Below are 18750 nucleotides of genomic sequence, written 5' to 3' on the forward strand. Positions count from 1 at the left end.
TGCATAAAGGGAATGATGACGATAATAATGAATGTGAATTTTGTATTAGACGATACGCCTTTTAAGCACAGTAACTGATGATAAATAGTCAACTAGACATAGAGATAAAATCAGGGCGTCCAATTTTAACTCTATGCAAGTGGAGTGTTGCAGATATACCTATAGTGTTTATAATTTTAATGCGAGATATAACAGAAAGTATAGAAATTCTCCGTTAAACATCTGATAGTGGTAATGATGACGTGGGATCCATCAGCGGGCGTTAAGTAGTTCAAGAATTCCGACACAATAGAATTCCTCATCGGCGCGGTGCGGCGGCATTCCACTCCGTTCTGTACGGTGCAGAGTACAGAGTCTACAGAGTAGAGTGAATGCAGATTGATATAAGGAAAGCGGGTTGCCGAGATGCCGAGGTTACCATTACACATGGCATCGGGCATCGGGCATCAGGCATCACAACATGAACTCTCTGCCCTCTGCTCATTCATTTATTTGGTAAATAGATCGTGTCCTTATCAGTTAATTTTAAACATGTTTTCGGGAACTCTAACGTTTCTTTATTGTACCACGAATGGTACCTTTGTAAAAAATACCTAATTGTGCACACGAGCGAACACTCGGCTGTTTCCTGCAGCTGTTGCACAGGACAAGGTGTTAGAGTGAAGATTGGATAGTTGACCCTTTGCTTCCCTGGCGGTACATTTTCAAACAAACTGTCCTAACAAGACGAAACGCGTCACAATATACCTTTTGTATATTTTATAAAAAATAAAGTAGAATTATAATCCAATAAACTTGTTTTATATTGAATACATTACCAAATCAAGTGATTTTCGTATTGAAAAAAAACTTTTACATTGCCATTCCCTGACAGTACAAATTTGCACCTCTATTTTATTTTCTTCAAATATGGAGTTTAAAAAAAAAGAAAAATTTAATAACACAATTCAAAAAGAAACCGTTCAAAAACTCTACTAAATGTATATTCAGGGATCAAAGGGTTAAGATAAGCTCTCGGTCTTGCATCGGACAGGTGACGCTGCCGCTGACGGGAGGTACAATTCTCGATATTAGTATTGTACGGCAGGACTACAAGAAACAGGTGGTTTGTAGAAGACACCTTGCGATAATTTCTCCGTTCCTTAAACTTACCGAAGCGGAATCAACTTTCATACCAACTCGTTTCAGAGTGAAAACATTCCAGATATTTTACTTTAAAAAAAATATCAGACAGAAATTGAATAAACATGGATGTTAGAACATACGCAATTAATATATGTTACATAGTGTTTTAAGTTTAAATTCAAACCAATCGATGGCAGTTCATAAGCCCTGACATATTCCTTGTTGAATATTGCTTAGACTGACATATTCCCCGATCAAAATTTTTACCATCTCTGTTGTAATACATATCAGCATCAAAAATAATAAATATAATGTTTAAGCGTGCATTATATTCATACCCATTAATTTATTTTTACTGGATTTTTGGTAATATGAAAATAATATCAACAGAAAATTGATAAATTTTTGAAAATCGCATTCTTAAATACAATGCACCCCTGTTGGTGAAAAAAACAGAGTTTGACATTTGCAAAAAGAATTCTATATTTAAAAATTATGTATTCAAAGTTTCGGAATTCAACCGTAAACAAGTACATAGGTACTTACTGAAATTCAATATTTGAAAACAAATAAGTTTAAGTTTTGGGATTCCATCATAAATAAGTACCTAGGTACCTACTTACCAATAAAAAGTCATCTTTTTATCATCTTTTTAACGTTTATCCGAACGGTTTTACTAAAGATTTTTTTTAGTAAAGTTTTGTAAGTATCCTTTAAAGTGTTTGATTTTAAGAGGAAACGCGGTCGACTTTTCTTCATATAAACGTATTCCCGTATATGCTCTCTGAAATATGGCACTAGTGATTTTTTTACGCACTATAGATATTTACCATTGGCGTGTCGGTTTTGTTTCGTTTTCATAAAATATAGTTTATTGTGGGAACTAGAACCATCCTAAAACCCGTAAAAAACACAGTTTTATCTGCTGTCTTCAGGCGCATGGTATTAAAAGTATTTTTGGGAAACGCAAAACGTACCGATACGGTAAATTTCATTCTAATACTCTGACTAAAAAAAATAACAAAATCGGTTCAGTTTTGGGTGCGGAAAACGGGAAAACGAATCGTCGATTTTGTCTATTCTAACAAAAGGTCAGACATGCAGTTGTCTTTTTTGCACAGTATCGGGGAGGCATCAGCAAGACAGTGACAGGAAAACAATGTTCGAATACCTATTTATCAAAATTCTCTGTCCTCTCATTTATGTAAACCGAAACACAAAAATAAGAATGTATACGTACATATCTAATTTGGAGTAACTACAATAATTGATATTAAACTTTCGAATGTGTTCATTTAATCTATATACGATTATGTAGATTAAATCTAACAATAGCTAAGCATTGCCGGGTTCAGCTCGTATTATATAAAACCACACGGGTAAGGTACTGTTTTATCTTTTATACGAAACAATGTTAAATAACTTAAGTTATTTCGTTTTATATCACTTACTTTCTGTACAAATCACTGCTTTTTGTTAAGGATTAGTACTCAAATCGAGTAAAAGCAAAGAATGGCCGGGTTCAGATCGTATTATATAAAATGTATGTTAATGTGACATTTGTTATTTTTAGACAATATTTGGACCATTGTGGTTTTTAGTGCAAACTGTGAGTACATTAGTATTAATGGTTGAAATAAACTTACCAGTTTATAAAAAAAAATATTCAAACGTATGTTTAAAATGTTTTACTTTTATAAAAACTGAAAAAAATACTACTTATTACAAAAGAGATGCTAGAAAAAAACAAACTAGCGAACTCGTCGCGTCGTCACAAACTTCGCCACTCAAACCCTCACTATCTTCTTCAGCATCCGACATGTCGCTGTCTAAAGCAAATTTTTATAAAATTAGGCAGGGGTTCTGTAAATACTTAGTTTGATGAAGTCATTTTTCTTGCGTGTTTTAAAGGAATCAAGCCACTATAAGAATAGAATCATAGTAGGTATGGTGTTTCAATGTAATATTTTAAACCCAGAGAAACTACTGAGTTTCGCAATAACATTTCCAAGATTATTGTGGTCGATTTTGTACACCCTTGTCAGAAAATATTTCGATAAGTTGCTTAAAATAAGGTTCCAACATTTCTTTCATTTGGTATTTTCCAAAATGAGAGGCCCGGGAGTTACATCTGATACAACTTTTCCACCACCACCATTTTTTTTCCTTGCATTGCAAAGCAAATAAACGAACAACTGTGGGTGGCTTCAGCCAGACGACAGAATTTGATCCAGGATACGGCTCTACCTAATGTAGGGAGTACCGCTTTACCCACCGTTAAACTACTGGGAGTTTTACTCAATTCTGACCTATCTCTTGACGCTCAAATGAGTAGAACGATAAGTTCATGCTTCTACCAGCTGAGACAAATTAAATGCATACGCAAAAATTTGCCGGTTGATGCCGCCCGTCAATTAATAAATGCGTTTGTAGTGTCTAGAGTCGATTATTGTAATGGTATCTATGCAGGTCTACCAATGAACAAATGACTCGCCTACAATCTGTATTGAATGCCGCAGCGAGACTTATTTTCGGAATCTCTAAGTTCAGTCATATCACTCCACTACTTCGGGAACTACACTGGCTACGTTTTCCACAGAGGGTCGAATACAAACTCTGTTGGCTTATGTATAAGTCACTGCACAACTCGGCTCCGGAATATCTAAGGAAACTATGCATTCCAGATGAACTAGCTGACAGGCGTCTCACGCTTAGATCAGCTACGTCTACGGCGAGAGGAAAAGTTATTATACCTCTACGCAAACAGCGCACTAAATTTAGTGAACGCGCATTTGCGGTCGCAGGCCCTATGGCATGGAATGCTCTCCCAGCAGAGGTGCGAGGCTGTGAAAGTGAAGTGATGTTTCGGAAAAAACTTAAAACCCACTTGTTCTCTAAATCATTTGAATAAATCCGTAGCACGTGACAACAAAATAAATTATTTTAATTAAATTACAAATTTAAAAGCTTCAATTAAATTAATTTAACAATAGAATCACCATGTAAAGCGCCCTTGAGGTATTTTATTACGAAAATGGCGCTATATAAGTTATCCATAATAAATAAATAAATAAAACAGTTGTATTATTTTAAACCCATAAACGTCTCGAGTCGGGTAAAATGTTTAAGAGTGTACTAAATCTGCAACATAACTAACAATCCCAAAATGGGATATTTATTAAGGGAAATAAATATTTATATAAATGGTCGGTGATTTAAAATAATACTCGTATTTTGTTTATGAGAATATCTGTATTGTAAGTTAATCATATATTTTTTGTGTATTCTTATTTACTTAATAATTCCTACCTGAAATCTTCTCCGATGCTTTTGAGAGGGACACATTTACCAACATGATTCAGATAAGAAAGTTAGACTTTAAATATTTTGTATTTATAAAATCGTATTTTTACTCTAAAATATTTCATAGTGCCTGAATCGGCACCAGTAGCGATATGCTGTGATTGGTGTATCAATGTGGTGCCCTATGCACGATTAAAAGGGAATTATGATGATGATGATGATAAATGCAATGAATCGTTATTTACATGTACAAAAATGACTGTAAAAAACTTGCTTTCTAGATAAAACAATCATTTACCATCATACGCCATCTTCATCGATACATATCGAGACGGTATAAACGAATTTTTTTAAATTTGTATGAAAAATTCAAATACCTTCGTCGGTTACATTAATTGAAGATGTTTAGAAAAAAATATATATCTATTCTATTTTTCACGCAAAAAACTTTATTTTACTTTGCAGATAAAATTGAAGAAACATGTTAGCTTCCCATAGTAACACGGGCCCTGGAATGTGATTCCCGACTTGGCATATTTAAACAAAATATTAGTGACCGACTGAAACAAGATTTTCAGCCGAAACCGACCATGTAATTAGGTTGAATTGATCAAACCGTATTAGTTTTTTCCGCTTTTTAACCAGTTACACATCATTTGACGTTTAATAATCAGTGTGGGTATATATGATGCAAAGTGTAGTCGCACGAAAAATTAAATCCCCAAATTAACCAGTTTTTAGGGGTAGAGAAGATTCAAAATAGCACCCCATGTAGATGTCTCAAGGTCGTTATTTTCATGTCTTAGTTTATTATTTGTTTAGTCGTATTTTATTTCAACCTCCGCGTATAAAAACAATGCAAGAATATGCTGAATAAGTCCGTAAAAAAAAACAGTTAAGTTTAAGATAACCTTTATCTACGTTTTCGTTAAAGTGGACAAAATAAGTTTATCTATTTTCTATGTTCTAACTAATTTTCCTGTAATCCGTTTTGAGGTAATCGTGAAAATCATTTGACTTTTAATAAAAAAAATATGCAACTGGCCATTTTTTAGGTGCAACTGATTCTCAAGTCGTTTAAATGAATAGACAAATAAATAAATCATAACAATAATATACATATTATCGTCGCGCACTCAATGGGCGCATTGCCGACATGTCCTCGACGTGCCTATGGCTAAACGTTGGGTAACATCTATTTACGTCAGTCATAGCAGTGTGGAAGTGTGAGTACTGCTAAACATCACAATAAAACAAATTAATAATATTATGTAGGTACAGTGCACCTTCATGCTCTGTTAGGAATATGATTGGGCCGACATGACCGACACCCGCATAGCAATAGGCTAGGTGATTTTCACAACTACCACCTTAGAGTACATACAAATATATTACCACTATAATATACTTTATAGATATTTCAGCAGAAAAAGTGAATATTTTTTAATTGGGTCCAGATTGGTTTTTGTTAGCAAAGATTTAGAAGCGCTAAATAATCGAACCAATGACAGGTCGCAAGCCTGAGAGTTCTTTATTGAAATATCTGTCAATCTTGAGGGTTTTAGAGGGTCGAATCCAGTTTTTTTCTACAAAAATTTGAACAAAGGTATTTAAAATACTGTAAAATAAATTATACATAAAAACATGGCGGCCTAGCGGTTATGTCACCTGTCTCATATACGGAATGTTCCGGGTTCAATTCTTGGTGAGAATGCAAACATCAAATATGTTGTTTTATTTCTGGTTCTATCTTCACAGTGACAGTTGTGACACAGAGAAAATAACATAGTCATACAAAATAAAACAACACATACATATAACTAGACCAATTACATATATGTTTTATGTTATAACAATAATATAAAACATCCACATAAAAGCATACTATATTCAATTATTATTATTTAACGTCAGAATGACACAGTGATGGTTCGGATTCCAAAAAAGTCTAATTCGTGTGCATAAGTATGCAGGTTAACTACCTGTTTATAGTACGCTAGTAATGATAGCCGATGCATATACCATATATACATACAAGGCTGATAAGCATAACGATGAAAAAAAAAGTTTTTTTCACGTAAGGTAATTTTGTTTACGAACCAGCCGTTCTAATAAAAACGTTCGGGTAAAAAAAAACAACAAATCGGGTAAAATAAAATAAAATAAAATAAAACCTAGAAAGTTAATGTAAAAGAAAAGTATTCATACAGTGACAGGGACACGCACATGACAACACCACACATTTTGTTGGAACGCGGGAAAATAAACATTTCTTTATTGGCCGACAAGAATGAATAGCATTGGTTATTTGATTATTTTGACATACACAGTTTTCATTAACTAATAAGGTTATTAACCAAAGCGTATAATTATATGTATTTTGTTGTATCAATAACAAATAACTAGCAACCTCACGTGAAACATGCAAAAATAAATATAAAGGTGCCAGTAATACTTCATAACTGCCCATTGTATGTGAGACAAAAATCTGTAGATTTTTTTTTAATGAAGCAAAAAGTTTATACAAACTATATTAAGAAAGTTTATTTCAATTACTACAAAATATATTTTTGAACCGGTTTGTAGTCCCGTGTTAGTATTGTGGACTCACGGGCCAAAGGTCCAAGGTTCAAATCCCACTATACCACAACTCGATTTCCATTTTTCCAACACAAGTTATTTACGAGTTTTAGGAAATGGTCAGAAAATTGAAATATTTGAGTAAATAATAAGTCAAGTATTTCTCTTTTTTTAAAAAGAAACTTAAAAACATGAAAAAAATTCAAGGTTTCTTGTATACCTATACAAACAATTTATTAACTTAGGCAACATAATAGAAAAACACTGTTATTTATATTAGTGAAAAAATTATTCGATACATCGTTTCATTGGATAATTTTTCGTTCTCTGGTTTTGCTGCACCGATTTGCAATAGTATCAATGTATTTAAAAATAGCATACCTGCCTATTGTTTACATATAGTAGAAATGTAAAAAAATTATGATATTTTTCTCAGTAATGACCGTCAAACAGTTCGTGTTTTGCCCACAGTCTTGACTCCCATCTAATGTTTCTCATGGGATCATGTTTGTGTAAATGCAATACTATATGCAGCTATAAGTTTCCAATGAGAGTGAGTATCTACATTAATATTATGAACGATTTATTATGACTTCAAGTGATATAAATATATAAAAAATATTCCAGGATGTAAAAGAGAAGGGTAAAAGACAAAAGAAAGTGGAAGTCCAGTTCTCGGCCTCAAAAGAGCAACACAGCACGCGGCACAGCGCGGCGCGGCGGCACGGCGACACGGCGCGGCAAGTCATGGCGGCAATACGTAGGCGAATGCGCCTCGTGACCGCATACCACAGCTCGGAATGCGGTCCGTACATTCAGCGCCGAAACGGTTCTACGGCAATCCGCGCCACACGATTACGGTCTTTACATCGCTAGCGCAATAAGTTCATATTTGTGGAAAAGAAGAAAAATCATACTGTCATCCCGAATGACAGTAAACCAGATAGCGTAAAGACACAAGGCAAAGCGAGCGATAATAAACTCAATAAATAATAAGCGTACGATATAATTTGAAGAAACTAAAAATATACGTGGCGCTTGATGCTATTGTCTCGATACGAATTGAAACAATGTTGTCAAAAAGTAGTAAATAAGCAGCAGAAACGGGTCCATGCTGTAGCGGTGAGTAGAAACAAAGGCGTGGAATGTGTTCGAGAAACGTATTAAATTGTACAATCAGATGAATGGAGAGCAACAAGTGATTTCTAGTTCCTATGCACCGACCGGGCCAAGTACTTATAATTATGTAGATCAGCGGTTCCGATTTATTCTTGGCTATGGAACCCTAATTGATCTTACTTTTTTTGGCGGAGCCCTATCTCGACAATAAAAAAGCAAATTGATAAAAATGATATTTTTAAGAACCACGACACCTTGTGATTTGCATATTGTAATGTTCGACTTGAAAAGAAAGACTATATTTTGAATTAAAAATCTTTACGGCACGTATTTAATGTGATAAATGTTTTTTTTCGGCGTCAACGGCGTATTTTCTTCGACAATACGTTTTAACTCTTGGAACCCCTGTGGCCCTTTCAATGTTGCGGAAATCAGGGTTTCATCTTTTTATTTATTGAAAAATACGCACAGTGCATCTACCAAGGCAGTTCCACCTTTCTTCAACATTTCTCCAGTCACTATACCGTGTCCTGGCTTTTAAGATTGGTCTGTGACCGCCTTTAGATCATCTCTTGTAAACTCAGAGACATCTTCTGAACAAAAAATGAAGTCTTCTCTTCATATAGATCAGGGTAAAAATCTTGTATGATTTTGATCATTTAGTTTTTGTCGTATTAAATTCTGCTGTTTGAGTTTTTCATGTTAGAGATTCTGCCTTTGCCTTTGCCAAGTTTACATTTCAAACATCAAGTTTCATATTATCTTCTCTGGTGTGCTGTTTACTTTATGTATTGTAGCATCTTATATATTTCATGTAAGTCGTTTTAATTCTCTTGTTAAGAATTTCATACTCTGGAAAATCTCTTAGAATTGTCTTCCTTTTCTTATTTATTTCATGGGTTTCTGGTGAAAGTCTTAAATTTGTAGCTAGTGTCATTGTACATATTTTATTTGTTATTGTTATTATACTATTAGTGATTGTGGAGCAGAGTTCATTAATGTTTTTTCCTTGTAAAAGTTGTAAAGTGGCAATTTTGGTAACTATTTGAGCCAGAAATTCAGCATGTTTTTCTTCTTGATTAGTATTTGTAGGGCAAGGAATTTTCAATACAAGCCTTCCTCTCTCTATTTTAGAATTGATGCATAACTTAGCTCTTACCATTTTATGGTTGGTTTCTGTATCAAATTTGTACAGGACAGAAACACCTTTAAATATCTCTTTCTTTGTGCTAAGAATGTAGTCAATCCCATTTTTGGTTATGAAATCTGGACTCTTGCATGTACACTTTCTTTAAAAAGGTTATTTTTTAAAAGAGTTTATTTTAGAAGGTTCTATTTAGAAGAACGTTTTATTAAGAAAGTTATTCATATTATTTATAAAATTTATTTTCAAGTTATTTTTTTTTAACCTTAAGAGCACACAAGTCCCAACACCATGGTACTGAAATCCTGTGTTGAATTGGGAAATAATAATTCCGATTATTTATATACATATTACATAGGAGAAAGTGTAAATAATCAAATTATTTATTTTGATAAATAATTTATTTATTTTGCACACACTGTACAGGTATAGACGACGAAAATTAAAATGTCACCTGGAACAAATATTTAAAACCGAGATGTAAATGTCATTTTACGTAGCATTTTCTCTATCGATCTCTAACTCTGATATTTAAATTAACAAAGTTAATAATTGGATATGTCAAGATTTATACCTCGTCACACTTTGATAACTACGCTCTGAAAATAAAGAAAATTAACCGATGAGACTTTTTCTATATTCCGACAAATTCAATTTTCAAAAAAAAAAATACAAATAGAATACTATATTATTAACTTTTAAAGCATTAACTTTGTGGTCAAACTTTAAGGAATGTTATTAAATATTTGTATATAACCACTTACCGACTTTTCTAGACATAGAAAGGTCGGTAAGTGGTTATGGACAAATATTTAATAAAATTTAGGAATATTATAATAAAATTATGTACGCATAATGCATAAATAATACGTACACAAAAAAAGACTATTCCCTACTATTATTTTTTGGTTGACAAAGCGTCTATAAATATTGTAATCACCAACATGATAAGATTGGAATTTTTCCTCGATCAAAACGTTTTGACAATGCGTCTGCTATCTATTGGTAATCGGTACTAATACTTAATGGCCTACATAGGATACGGTCGAGATTTGTTTCGACAAACATATTATATTTTAATATGATTTATAAAAATAAATACAAAGTTAATTCGAATAAATAACAACAATTAATTTACTATCAAAAGCTAAATATACTTTTATTTTTACAAAAATAAAAATCAAATAACAAAATAATAATCAATCAATACCATATTATGCATAAATTAAGAACCAATATTTAGTTTCACCAGGAAATATATTTTTATATGAATGTAACATGTATATCGTCGGTATATTGATAAAACCATCTTCATGACAAAATTTGAGAAAACAAGTTAAAAATGCAGTTATATCCTCCGAGGTTAAGCTACAATCAAAATAGCATGTATAAAAACACATTGAAAGTGCTTTTTAAAACAAAATGTTTTCTGTTGAAAACCATTAATCCAATAAGCAGCTATTTTAGTCGAAATTCATCTATTAAAACAGTTCAAAGCAACTAAGATGGTGTCATGTGTACGTATCATGTACAAAATATGAATAAAGAAGACCGGAAAAGATTTTTGTTGATTAAAAAATTGAAATAGATTTTTAAAATGCATTTAGAGCGTTTCATCAGTCAGTATACCGACGATATTGAAATAGAAATTTATTGATGTTGGAAATATATAACTTTATTTATTTATTTACTTGACAACTGTAGTCTGCATTACTTTAGCTGTTTAACCCATCGTGTAATGCAGACTGTAAATATAAGTTAGAAGTTAATGAATAGAAAGCAGATAGCTGCTAAACTGCCGATATGTACAGAAAAATAGATCCATATTATCGCCGTATTCAGACAGCTTCTCGGTGCGTAAAACAGTGCAAGAGATCTCGTTCTAGTATAATTATTGGGAACATATAAACTGATCTCTTTCAGTATATTTGGATTATATATGTATACTTCCAGAAATCAGCTTATGGAAATGTTTATTATGTGTCTCAAATAGAAATTGTCTTCTGAAATATTTAACCCATAAGGTTATAAAGGTTATATTACTTCTCTATCTATGGATATTAATCTACGCCAGGGTAATAATACCTTTTTAAAATTTAAATTTATATATATATATGAAATACTATGTTCGTGTGTGTGTCCTTGATGGACTGAACTACTTGACCGATTTACGTGCAGTTTTCAGCGATCTTTGCCATGAGGATATTTATAGCTGTTAAAATATTCAGTTTGGTTAGTAGAAAAAAAATTAGAAGCTTAAATGTTTTTTTCATCGTTCACCAGGGTTGCATTCGCCGAGAATGCATGTACAAAAAAATAAAGGATGTTTTTTTTTGGGTATAAAAAAATTTGTTTTTAAATGTTTACAAACAACGTTCATTCGTTTTTTATGGATCCTAATCAGGTTATTTTCTTAAATACCTTAAAATTTCTACCCATTTATTTCTTTTTACTTGATTTTTCGTAATACTAAAATAATATGAACTGACATTCTGTACATTTTTGAAAATCTGAAACCTTTAGCTCTTTTACTTCACAAAAGTCAACAGATGGAAGAGTTGAGGAAATGTGGATGTTCAAACTTGGGTAGAATGATGAATGTTACACAGTGTATAAAGTGGCCACTTAAACCAGCCAATGACAGGTCATAAGCCCTGTAAATGCCTAGACTTCCATATTCTCTTCTCAAAAACGTTTTCCCTCTCTGTTGAAATAAATTTAAATTATTTACATTCAAAATTAATCATTTAGATTGGAAATCGAATCTTTCGCTCTAATAAAGTAAAAAAAGCCACTCTTACTAACAATATAAAATTTATTAATAAATAAATAATAAAAAAAATAGTATTTTGAGGGGGAGTATGAAAGAGTCAAAAATATTTTTTTTGAAATCTGAATATTGTCTTTTTCGTCTAATTCATATTTTCTCCTTGTTTTAAACATAAAAAAAGAAGCCTTTAACGAGTCATTTAAAGCCTCTTCGATTTGGCTCAAATTTATCCCAGGTCGAGAAAGAATAGAACAAAATTCCACATTCCGTAATAATTAATAAATTGAATTACATATTTAAATTTTCAAAATATCTAAAGATGACCGAATCCGCAGATTTGTAGGCAATAATTCTTTTTTTTAATGCTTATTATAATTTCAACAATATTTGAGAAAATACAAATATTTTCAAACCTTTCACCCTCTCTCCTACGTCGCCTGTAGGTAATTGTTTTTATATTTTATGCAAACACAGACATACGTCTTAAAAATATTATTGACGAGTTATTAAATCAGTTAATTTAATAAAATAATAAATACTACCGTAATACATCGTAAGTGAGTACTCGTATGTACGCAGTGGTAAATAGTAGATATAATTAGTTTGATTTTATAATACGACAGACGAAGATATGAGACGTAGTCGACCTGACGCGAAGTTCTTAATCATTTGGGCAAACTATGAAATCGTCGTGCATTCACATGAGTGGCGGAGAGCGGAGATTACCACTGGAAAATGAGACACTGTCAAATCGTGGGATGAGGAATGTAACAGGAATGTGAGACTCGAGAAGGTGTAAGAACAAGTTTGTAGTTAGTTTCCCATAAGACTTTCACAGGCGCATTCGTTCCCAGTAGAATACCCCATTATACATTTGTGTAGCCGGATGTGTGCGGAGATTATTTCATATTACCTACACCCATTATATACATACACAATACACAATACGAGTACACTTACCTGCTATGTGCGGTGTGAATTCCTACAGCCATGTAGTTTGCAGACGATTTTGTCACAAGTACATATTATTAACCATCATTTTTACAATCAAACGCTAAGGTGAGCATTTAAAACAATTTGTAAGACGAAACTTCGGCTCAGCCGAAACCTGCGGTCGAGATGTGTCGGATTACGTTCGGCTGTACTCGGGCGGAAATATGGCGCATTTTAGAGATATTGAATTGTTCTCTATTCAAATAACTAGTTATTGCATTGACATTGTCTAACATAAAAAATAAAAACTAGACTACTTTTGTGATTTGTCGACTATAGTTAGTAGTTCTAAGATCTTTCATATTCATATTTTTGTAATTCCTTTATAGTTAATAAGTTAAAGTTCCTATAGCGTTCATCGAATGACTGTTAGCTATAATTTATATGTATAACATAGGAACGAATCAAAAAGCGCTAAAAATCAACAATTCACTCGTTAAATTTATGTCAATTATTTCATTGTGTATTTTATTTAACATCTATTTTAAAGAACTCCTGAGGTTAAACATTAAAAAAGACTAATAAAACGGCGTTTTGAAAGGACTTCAAACTTATTCAAATAAATATGGCAGAATGGTGAATGTTACACAGTGTAAAGTGGCCACTTAAACCAGCCAATGACAGGTCATAAGTCCCGTAGATACCTAGACTTTCGGCGAAATTCGGTTTCAGTTTCGGCTAAAAATCTTGTTTCGGTCGGTCACTAAAAACAAATCGATAATAAAAAAGGCACTAGATAAGGCCAATCTTCTCTAGGTCGTTATTTATAATTTTACCATTAGAAACTGTTTAAAAAATTATTTTAAAAATAATGCTTCACAAAAATTCCACTTTTCTCTCTTTCCAATTGTTCCAAGAAGCTAAACTTTTAGACATAAGACAAATATATTGTTTTCAATGTCTAAAATATATATTTAAGAACTAAAATTTATTTACAAGTAATTCAAATAGATCAAGTCAAAGAAGGAATTGTGTCTTAGAAATGCCACATTGTAAAACAAGGCTCGCACAGAGGCATGCATATTTTATAGGCCCAAAAATTTTTAATTCTTTTTTTACTGATAATATTTCATCGATTACAAACTTTCAAAATTTTCCTTCTTTTAAAAAACATGAACTATCCTGGATTCAAACGAAAGATATCAATTCTTTTTTTCTATGATATATTTTATTGCCCTTTAAGGAATATTTTTACGTTTTTTAATATTTTTTATTTCCTTTTTTAATTACTATAAAAAAAAAATATCATCTAATCTACAAAATATTTTATTTTGTCTGTCTTATGTTACACAAAAATATTATAGCTGTCTATTTATTATAGGAGTAAAAAATCAAAAATCAACATTTTCTTGTATACCCACGAACAGGCCATGCCTTTGTGGGATTTTATGGTTGGCTATGTAATTATTAATTTTTTTTTAATACTCTTTTTTACCTCTTATGTATATTGTAAAAAAAACAAAAATAATAAAAAATAAAATAAAAAAAAACAATAGAAAAATAATATATTTATAAAACATAATGAAAAATAATTATCATTAATGAATTAGTGATAATTGAGATATGGTTTCTAGAAACTCACTCTACACGATTGTAAGAAATAGGAGTAATAAATAATATGCCAAATAAGAGTGAGTACTAAATTAAATAATACAGAATGAAAAAACATAACGATATCAAGATATATAAAAAGCAAATAAAAGTAAAAGTATGGAAGGAAAGCAGATTTATTTGTCAATTTTTGCTGATTGCTAATCTCGCACTTTAAGAAAATGGACAACCTCGTCCCTATCGATGATATTAAAAGCATAGAGACGAATTAAAAGAACATTACCCATTTATAACAAATAGTATGACCAAAAAGAGACATCCACATATCGACTCATTAGGATAGCAAAGTTCCAACTAACAATTTGAGTTTATTTGAGTTACAGAGTGAAAACAGTTTCATTTGCAATAGTCTTTTTCTCTTTGTACACTCTAACACCGTCTACTGGATATTAAAGGAACAAGGATGTGTTTCAACTGCATCCTGTTATTTAACAATTTTTAAAAATAGATTTAAAAAAATGCATTAAATAATAAAGTATCAGCATCAGATGGAACCTTGGTATTTGAAGGCATCGAAATATACAAAAAAAGAAAAAAAGTACAGCCTGTGTTTGATATGATGTGCCGTCGACATGTTACATATATGTTTGCCTAATAATTAATCAGGGACGTATTGATTGGTAAACATACCAGAATCGGCATCATCAGAGCTGGAGTAGGGTCGGGAGTGCTGTACCATGGTGGCTGCTCTGGACAGCACCTCCAGCGGACTCTCCACGGACTCCATCCTGGTCCTGTATTTAAAAAAAAAAAACAAAAATTGACCATAACAAATAATTGATGACCACCTTAAACCACAACAAACCACGTTTAAATCACGTCTGAAGAAACATCTCTCCTCCTTTCTTGTTTCCTCTTTTTTTCCTTTTTCCCATTGAGTAATAGTATTGATTTAAGGTAATTTATAAATAAATACATTTATTTCTATTTTCATATATCTTTAGCTTTTTAATCTTTATGTTCTATTAAATATGTTTTGTAACTTGAATTATAGAGATAAAACTATTATTTTATTGGTTAGTTAAAAGAAATCGCCATTTGGAAATAAGCCCGCCAATGTACAAATAACATTATGTACAAAAAGTTTAATAAAAAAATATATAAAAAAACAAACATAATATTATGTATCTTTATTACATATTTATTAAATTTTTCATCAATCGATAATTTAAAGCATCAACAATTTCAACCGGAAACGTCTTATGCGAGCGAAAAAATTCACGTTATTCTTGATGCAAAAATATACGTATAGTCGGGGTCTATTTTTAAGGCGCACGGAAGGAATGCGCTTATGTGTTTTGACGCTGTTTGGTTGAGTTTCGATAAACTCAACCGAACTGGACAGCGTCACAACTATAGATGTAAAATTACGTAATTTTACCAAAAGGCGCGGTAAAATACCGTAATTTACGGTATTTTACGGTAATTTTCGGTAAGAAACAAATTTGACGAACTAATTAAAAAAAAAAGATATTTCAGACACGAGAAGCTTTGTTTTAGGACACTTTACATGACTGCGAAAACCAGGTTTAGATCCATCGGGTGGTTGTCGAGATTTATTATAAGTATGGGACTTTCAAGGTCATTCGGTATGTACCTTTTTCACAAAAAAGGTTATTATGTTTTGAAACTTTACAGGATCGGTGGACATAAGGTCCTTAGTAAAACCTTAAGTTTGTGACCTTGAACGACCACCGCTCATGCCTCGATTTAGAAAAAATGGTGGTAAAAATCGGTCGTTTTTTGTGTATAATTACGTCCCTTAAGGTTTTATAGAAAAAAAATACACAAAAGTCTGAGAAAATGAAATTTACTTAAAAATCGTAATATTTTTATTTTCTTTGGACCAATATTTTCCAATATACACGTTTGAACATCAAAAACATTTTATCAAAATAGCGGAAAAGCGGTATTTACACTAACTTTTGACTAATTATTTGATAGTTGACCCGCGAAAAGTCACCATCATCATCATCATCATCATTCCATGTCCGCTACCTAGTTAGAGCTTATGGTGTTCACAAAGATCCTCCAGGGATCTCGGTCGGCTGCCAGCTCCTGTGCATCCTCACAAGTCAGGTTTGCATCTCATAGTTGTGACATGAACTACCAACATAATTAGCAGTGGAGGTCTAAGACACTGAGAACTTGATGCCTTGTTAAGCGGGCTTACCTGAAGTAGCATTATGTAATATTTAATTATTTTTATAATATGATGTACACTGTTCAAAGTATTTGTAATAACTACCACCTGTATATTTGTAAATTTCAATACTTTTATCAGAATGGATGTAAAATTACGTAATTTTACCAAAAGGCGCAGTAAAATACCCGTTATTTTACGTTAATTTTTAAATGACGGTAATTTTACCGTAGAACATGGGGGCTTTTTATTTGTTTTTTTAAACTTGGTTTATCTTACCTGGACGCACAGATTTAGCTTTATTCTTACAAATATGTTAGTTGAATTGTAAAAATTGTTTACTGACATGACATGACATAAAGTTTCATAAAAAAAAGCTACTTGTATTTGTAATATCTTTGAAAAATAAAAATTAGTACGTCAAATTCGTTTCTTACCGAAAAGTACCGTATTTTACCAAAATCTGGTAAAATTCTCGTAAAATACCGCGGTAATTTTACCGCCTTGCATCTCTAGTCACAACTCAACACATTACCGCATTCTCTCCGTGCGCCTTGAACTCAGACCTCGACTATAGGTAGATACCTACGAATTTAGTAACACAAAATACTATTTTCGGTATTTCAGAGCACATACTACACATTTATTGGAAGGAGTATTTAAATAACCAAATTTTTCACGTTAAACATTTTGCATAGATTAAGTTTCTCTCTCGGTGTAACTGCATTTTAATTTAAAGTAAAATACCTACATTATTTAAAAGTGGAAATAAAACCAATGAAAGCATTTTTCTTTCATAATTTCACACATATTTGTTTTAATGAATTAATACAGCTAATTTAAAAAAGAAGAGTAGTGTTTTGAAACCGGTCAGCATATCAAAATAAATCATCATGCTCCAATAGTGCACAGGGCGCTGTATTAGTTTGCCAGGTGCAGCGTATTTTAATATGTTAAGATAAGATGATCAGTCCTACGATTCGGGTGCCATACTACTTACCTATTAATGATTAAGAAAATTTGATCGAAACCAGTGGGTATGTGACGCGATTTAAAACGATAATGATACCTTAATGTTGTAGGTAGTACACCCAATTATTTAATAATGCGTAGTTCTTTAGTATTGTTTACTAAAAAATACACGCATTATTTATAAACTATTTTTATTGAATGACCTTTGTTTTGTTGATTGGTATTAAGTATGTATTATTTACTTGCGGACACAAGCAAGCTCTATAATAGCTCTAGTTTCTGCACAAGTCGGGTTTCTCAAAGTAAGAGTCGTGGCTATTTTTACTGTAGAGTTATATATATTTGGTTTTATTAAATTAAATAGGTACACTATATAAGGAGATATAACATATAGGGTAAATATGTATATTTAAAACAGTGAAAAAATACCACTTAACCCCCCCTTCCCGGTGATGGGTACCTAGTACACATTAAAATTGATAACTTTAATCTCTCTATAAATATATTAAATTCTATCTTAAGATATTCGGTATTCCTCCTTTTTATTGTACATTTGCGTATCGAATGAAATAATTTATTATTAAATACGTTTTGGGCACAGAAAGGGCATTTTACTAGAAATCGGAGATAAATCACCAATACAATCAACGCTGATGTGTCGCATTGTCGTTTCGTGTGAAGTAAAATAATACCGAATATACAATTGTCTCACACATTTCTTACGTCTCACTCTCGATACTATAAGTAGTATATTCGGGAGCGAGAGTCACATGCACGAATAGCAAAGTTGCCAGTACTTCTGCCAGACGCCAGTAGCCCCAGTAGCTCTCCGAGCTTTGTTAGTGGTGGTCCTCTCGTTCACGCTGCGAGTGCGAGCTGATTGTTTTTTCAGGTTTATAGAGATTAGATAAAAAATATTACCACTTTTGACTTCAACTATAAATAATTTAAGCAATCGCCGATGAATATTCCATTTTCCGTTTTAAAACA

General features: G+C 32.1%; 1 protein-coding gene across 1 annotated transcript in view; it reads right to left on the reverse strand.

Annotated features, from left to right (window-relative positions):
- Nucleotides 1–15408, reverse strand: part of LOC148282793 (uncharacterized) — a 63885-nt gene extending 48477 nt beyond the window's left edge. The window contains exon 1 of the mRNA XM_088224552.1: nucleotides 15276–15408. Coding sequence (XP_088080678.1) covers nucleotides 15276–15372 — 97 coding nt within the window. The 5' untranslated portion in view covers nucleotides 15373–15408. The remainder of the gene's footprint in view (nucleotides 1–15275) is intronic.
- Between the last annotated feature and the right edge of the window lie 3342 nt (nucleotides 15409–18750).

Source organism: Micrasema longulum, unplaced genomic scaffold, assembly GCF_059751315.1.
Source record: "Micrasema longulum isolate JH-2025_06_02 unplaced genomic scaffold, ASM5975131v1 h1tg000294l, whole genome shotgun sequence".
Taxonomy (NCBI): domain Eukaryota; kingdom Metazoa; phylum Arthropoda; class Insecta; order Trichoptera; family Brachycentridae; genus Micrasema; species Micrasema longulum.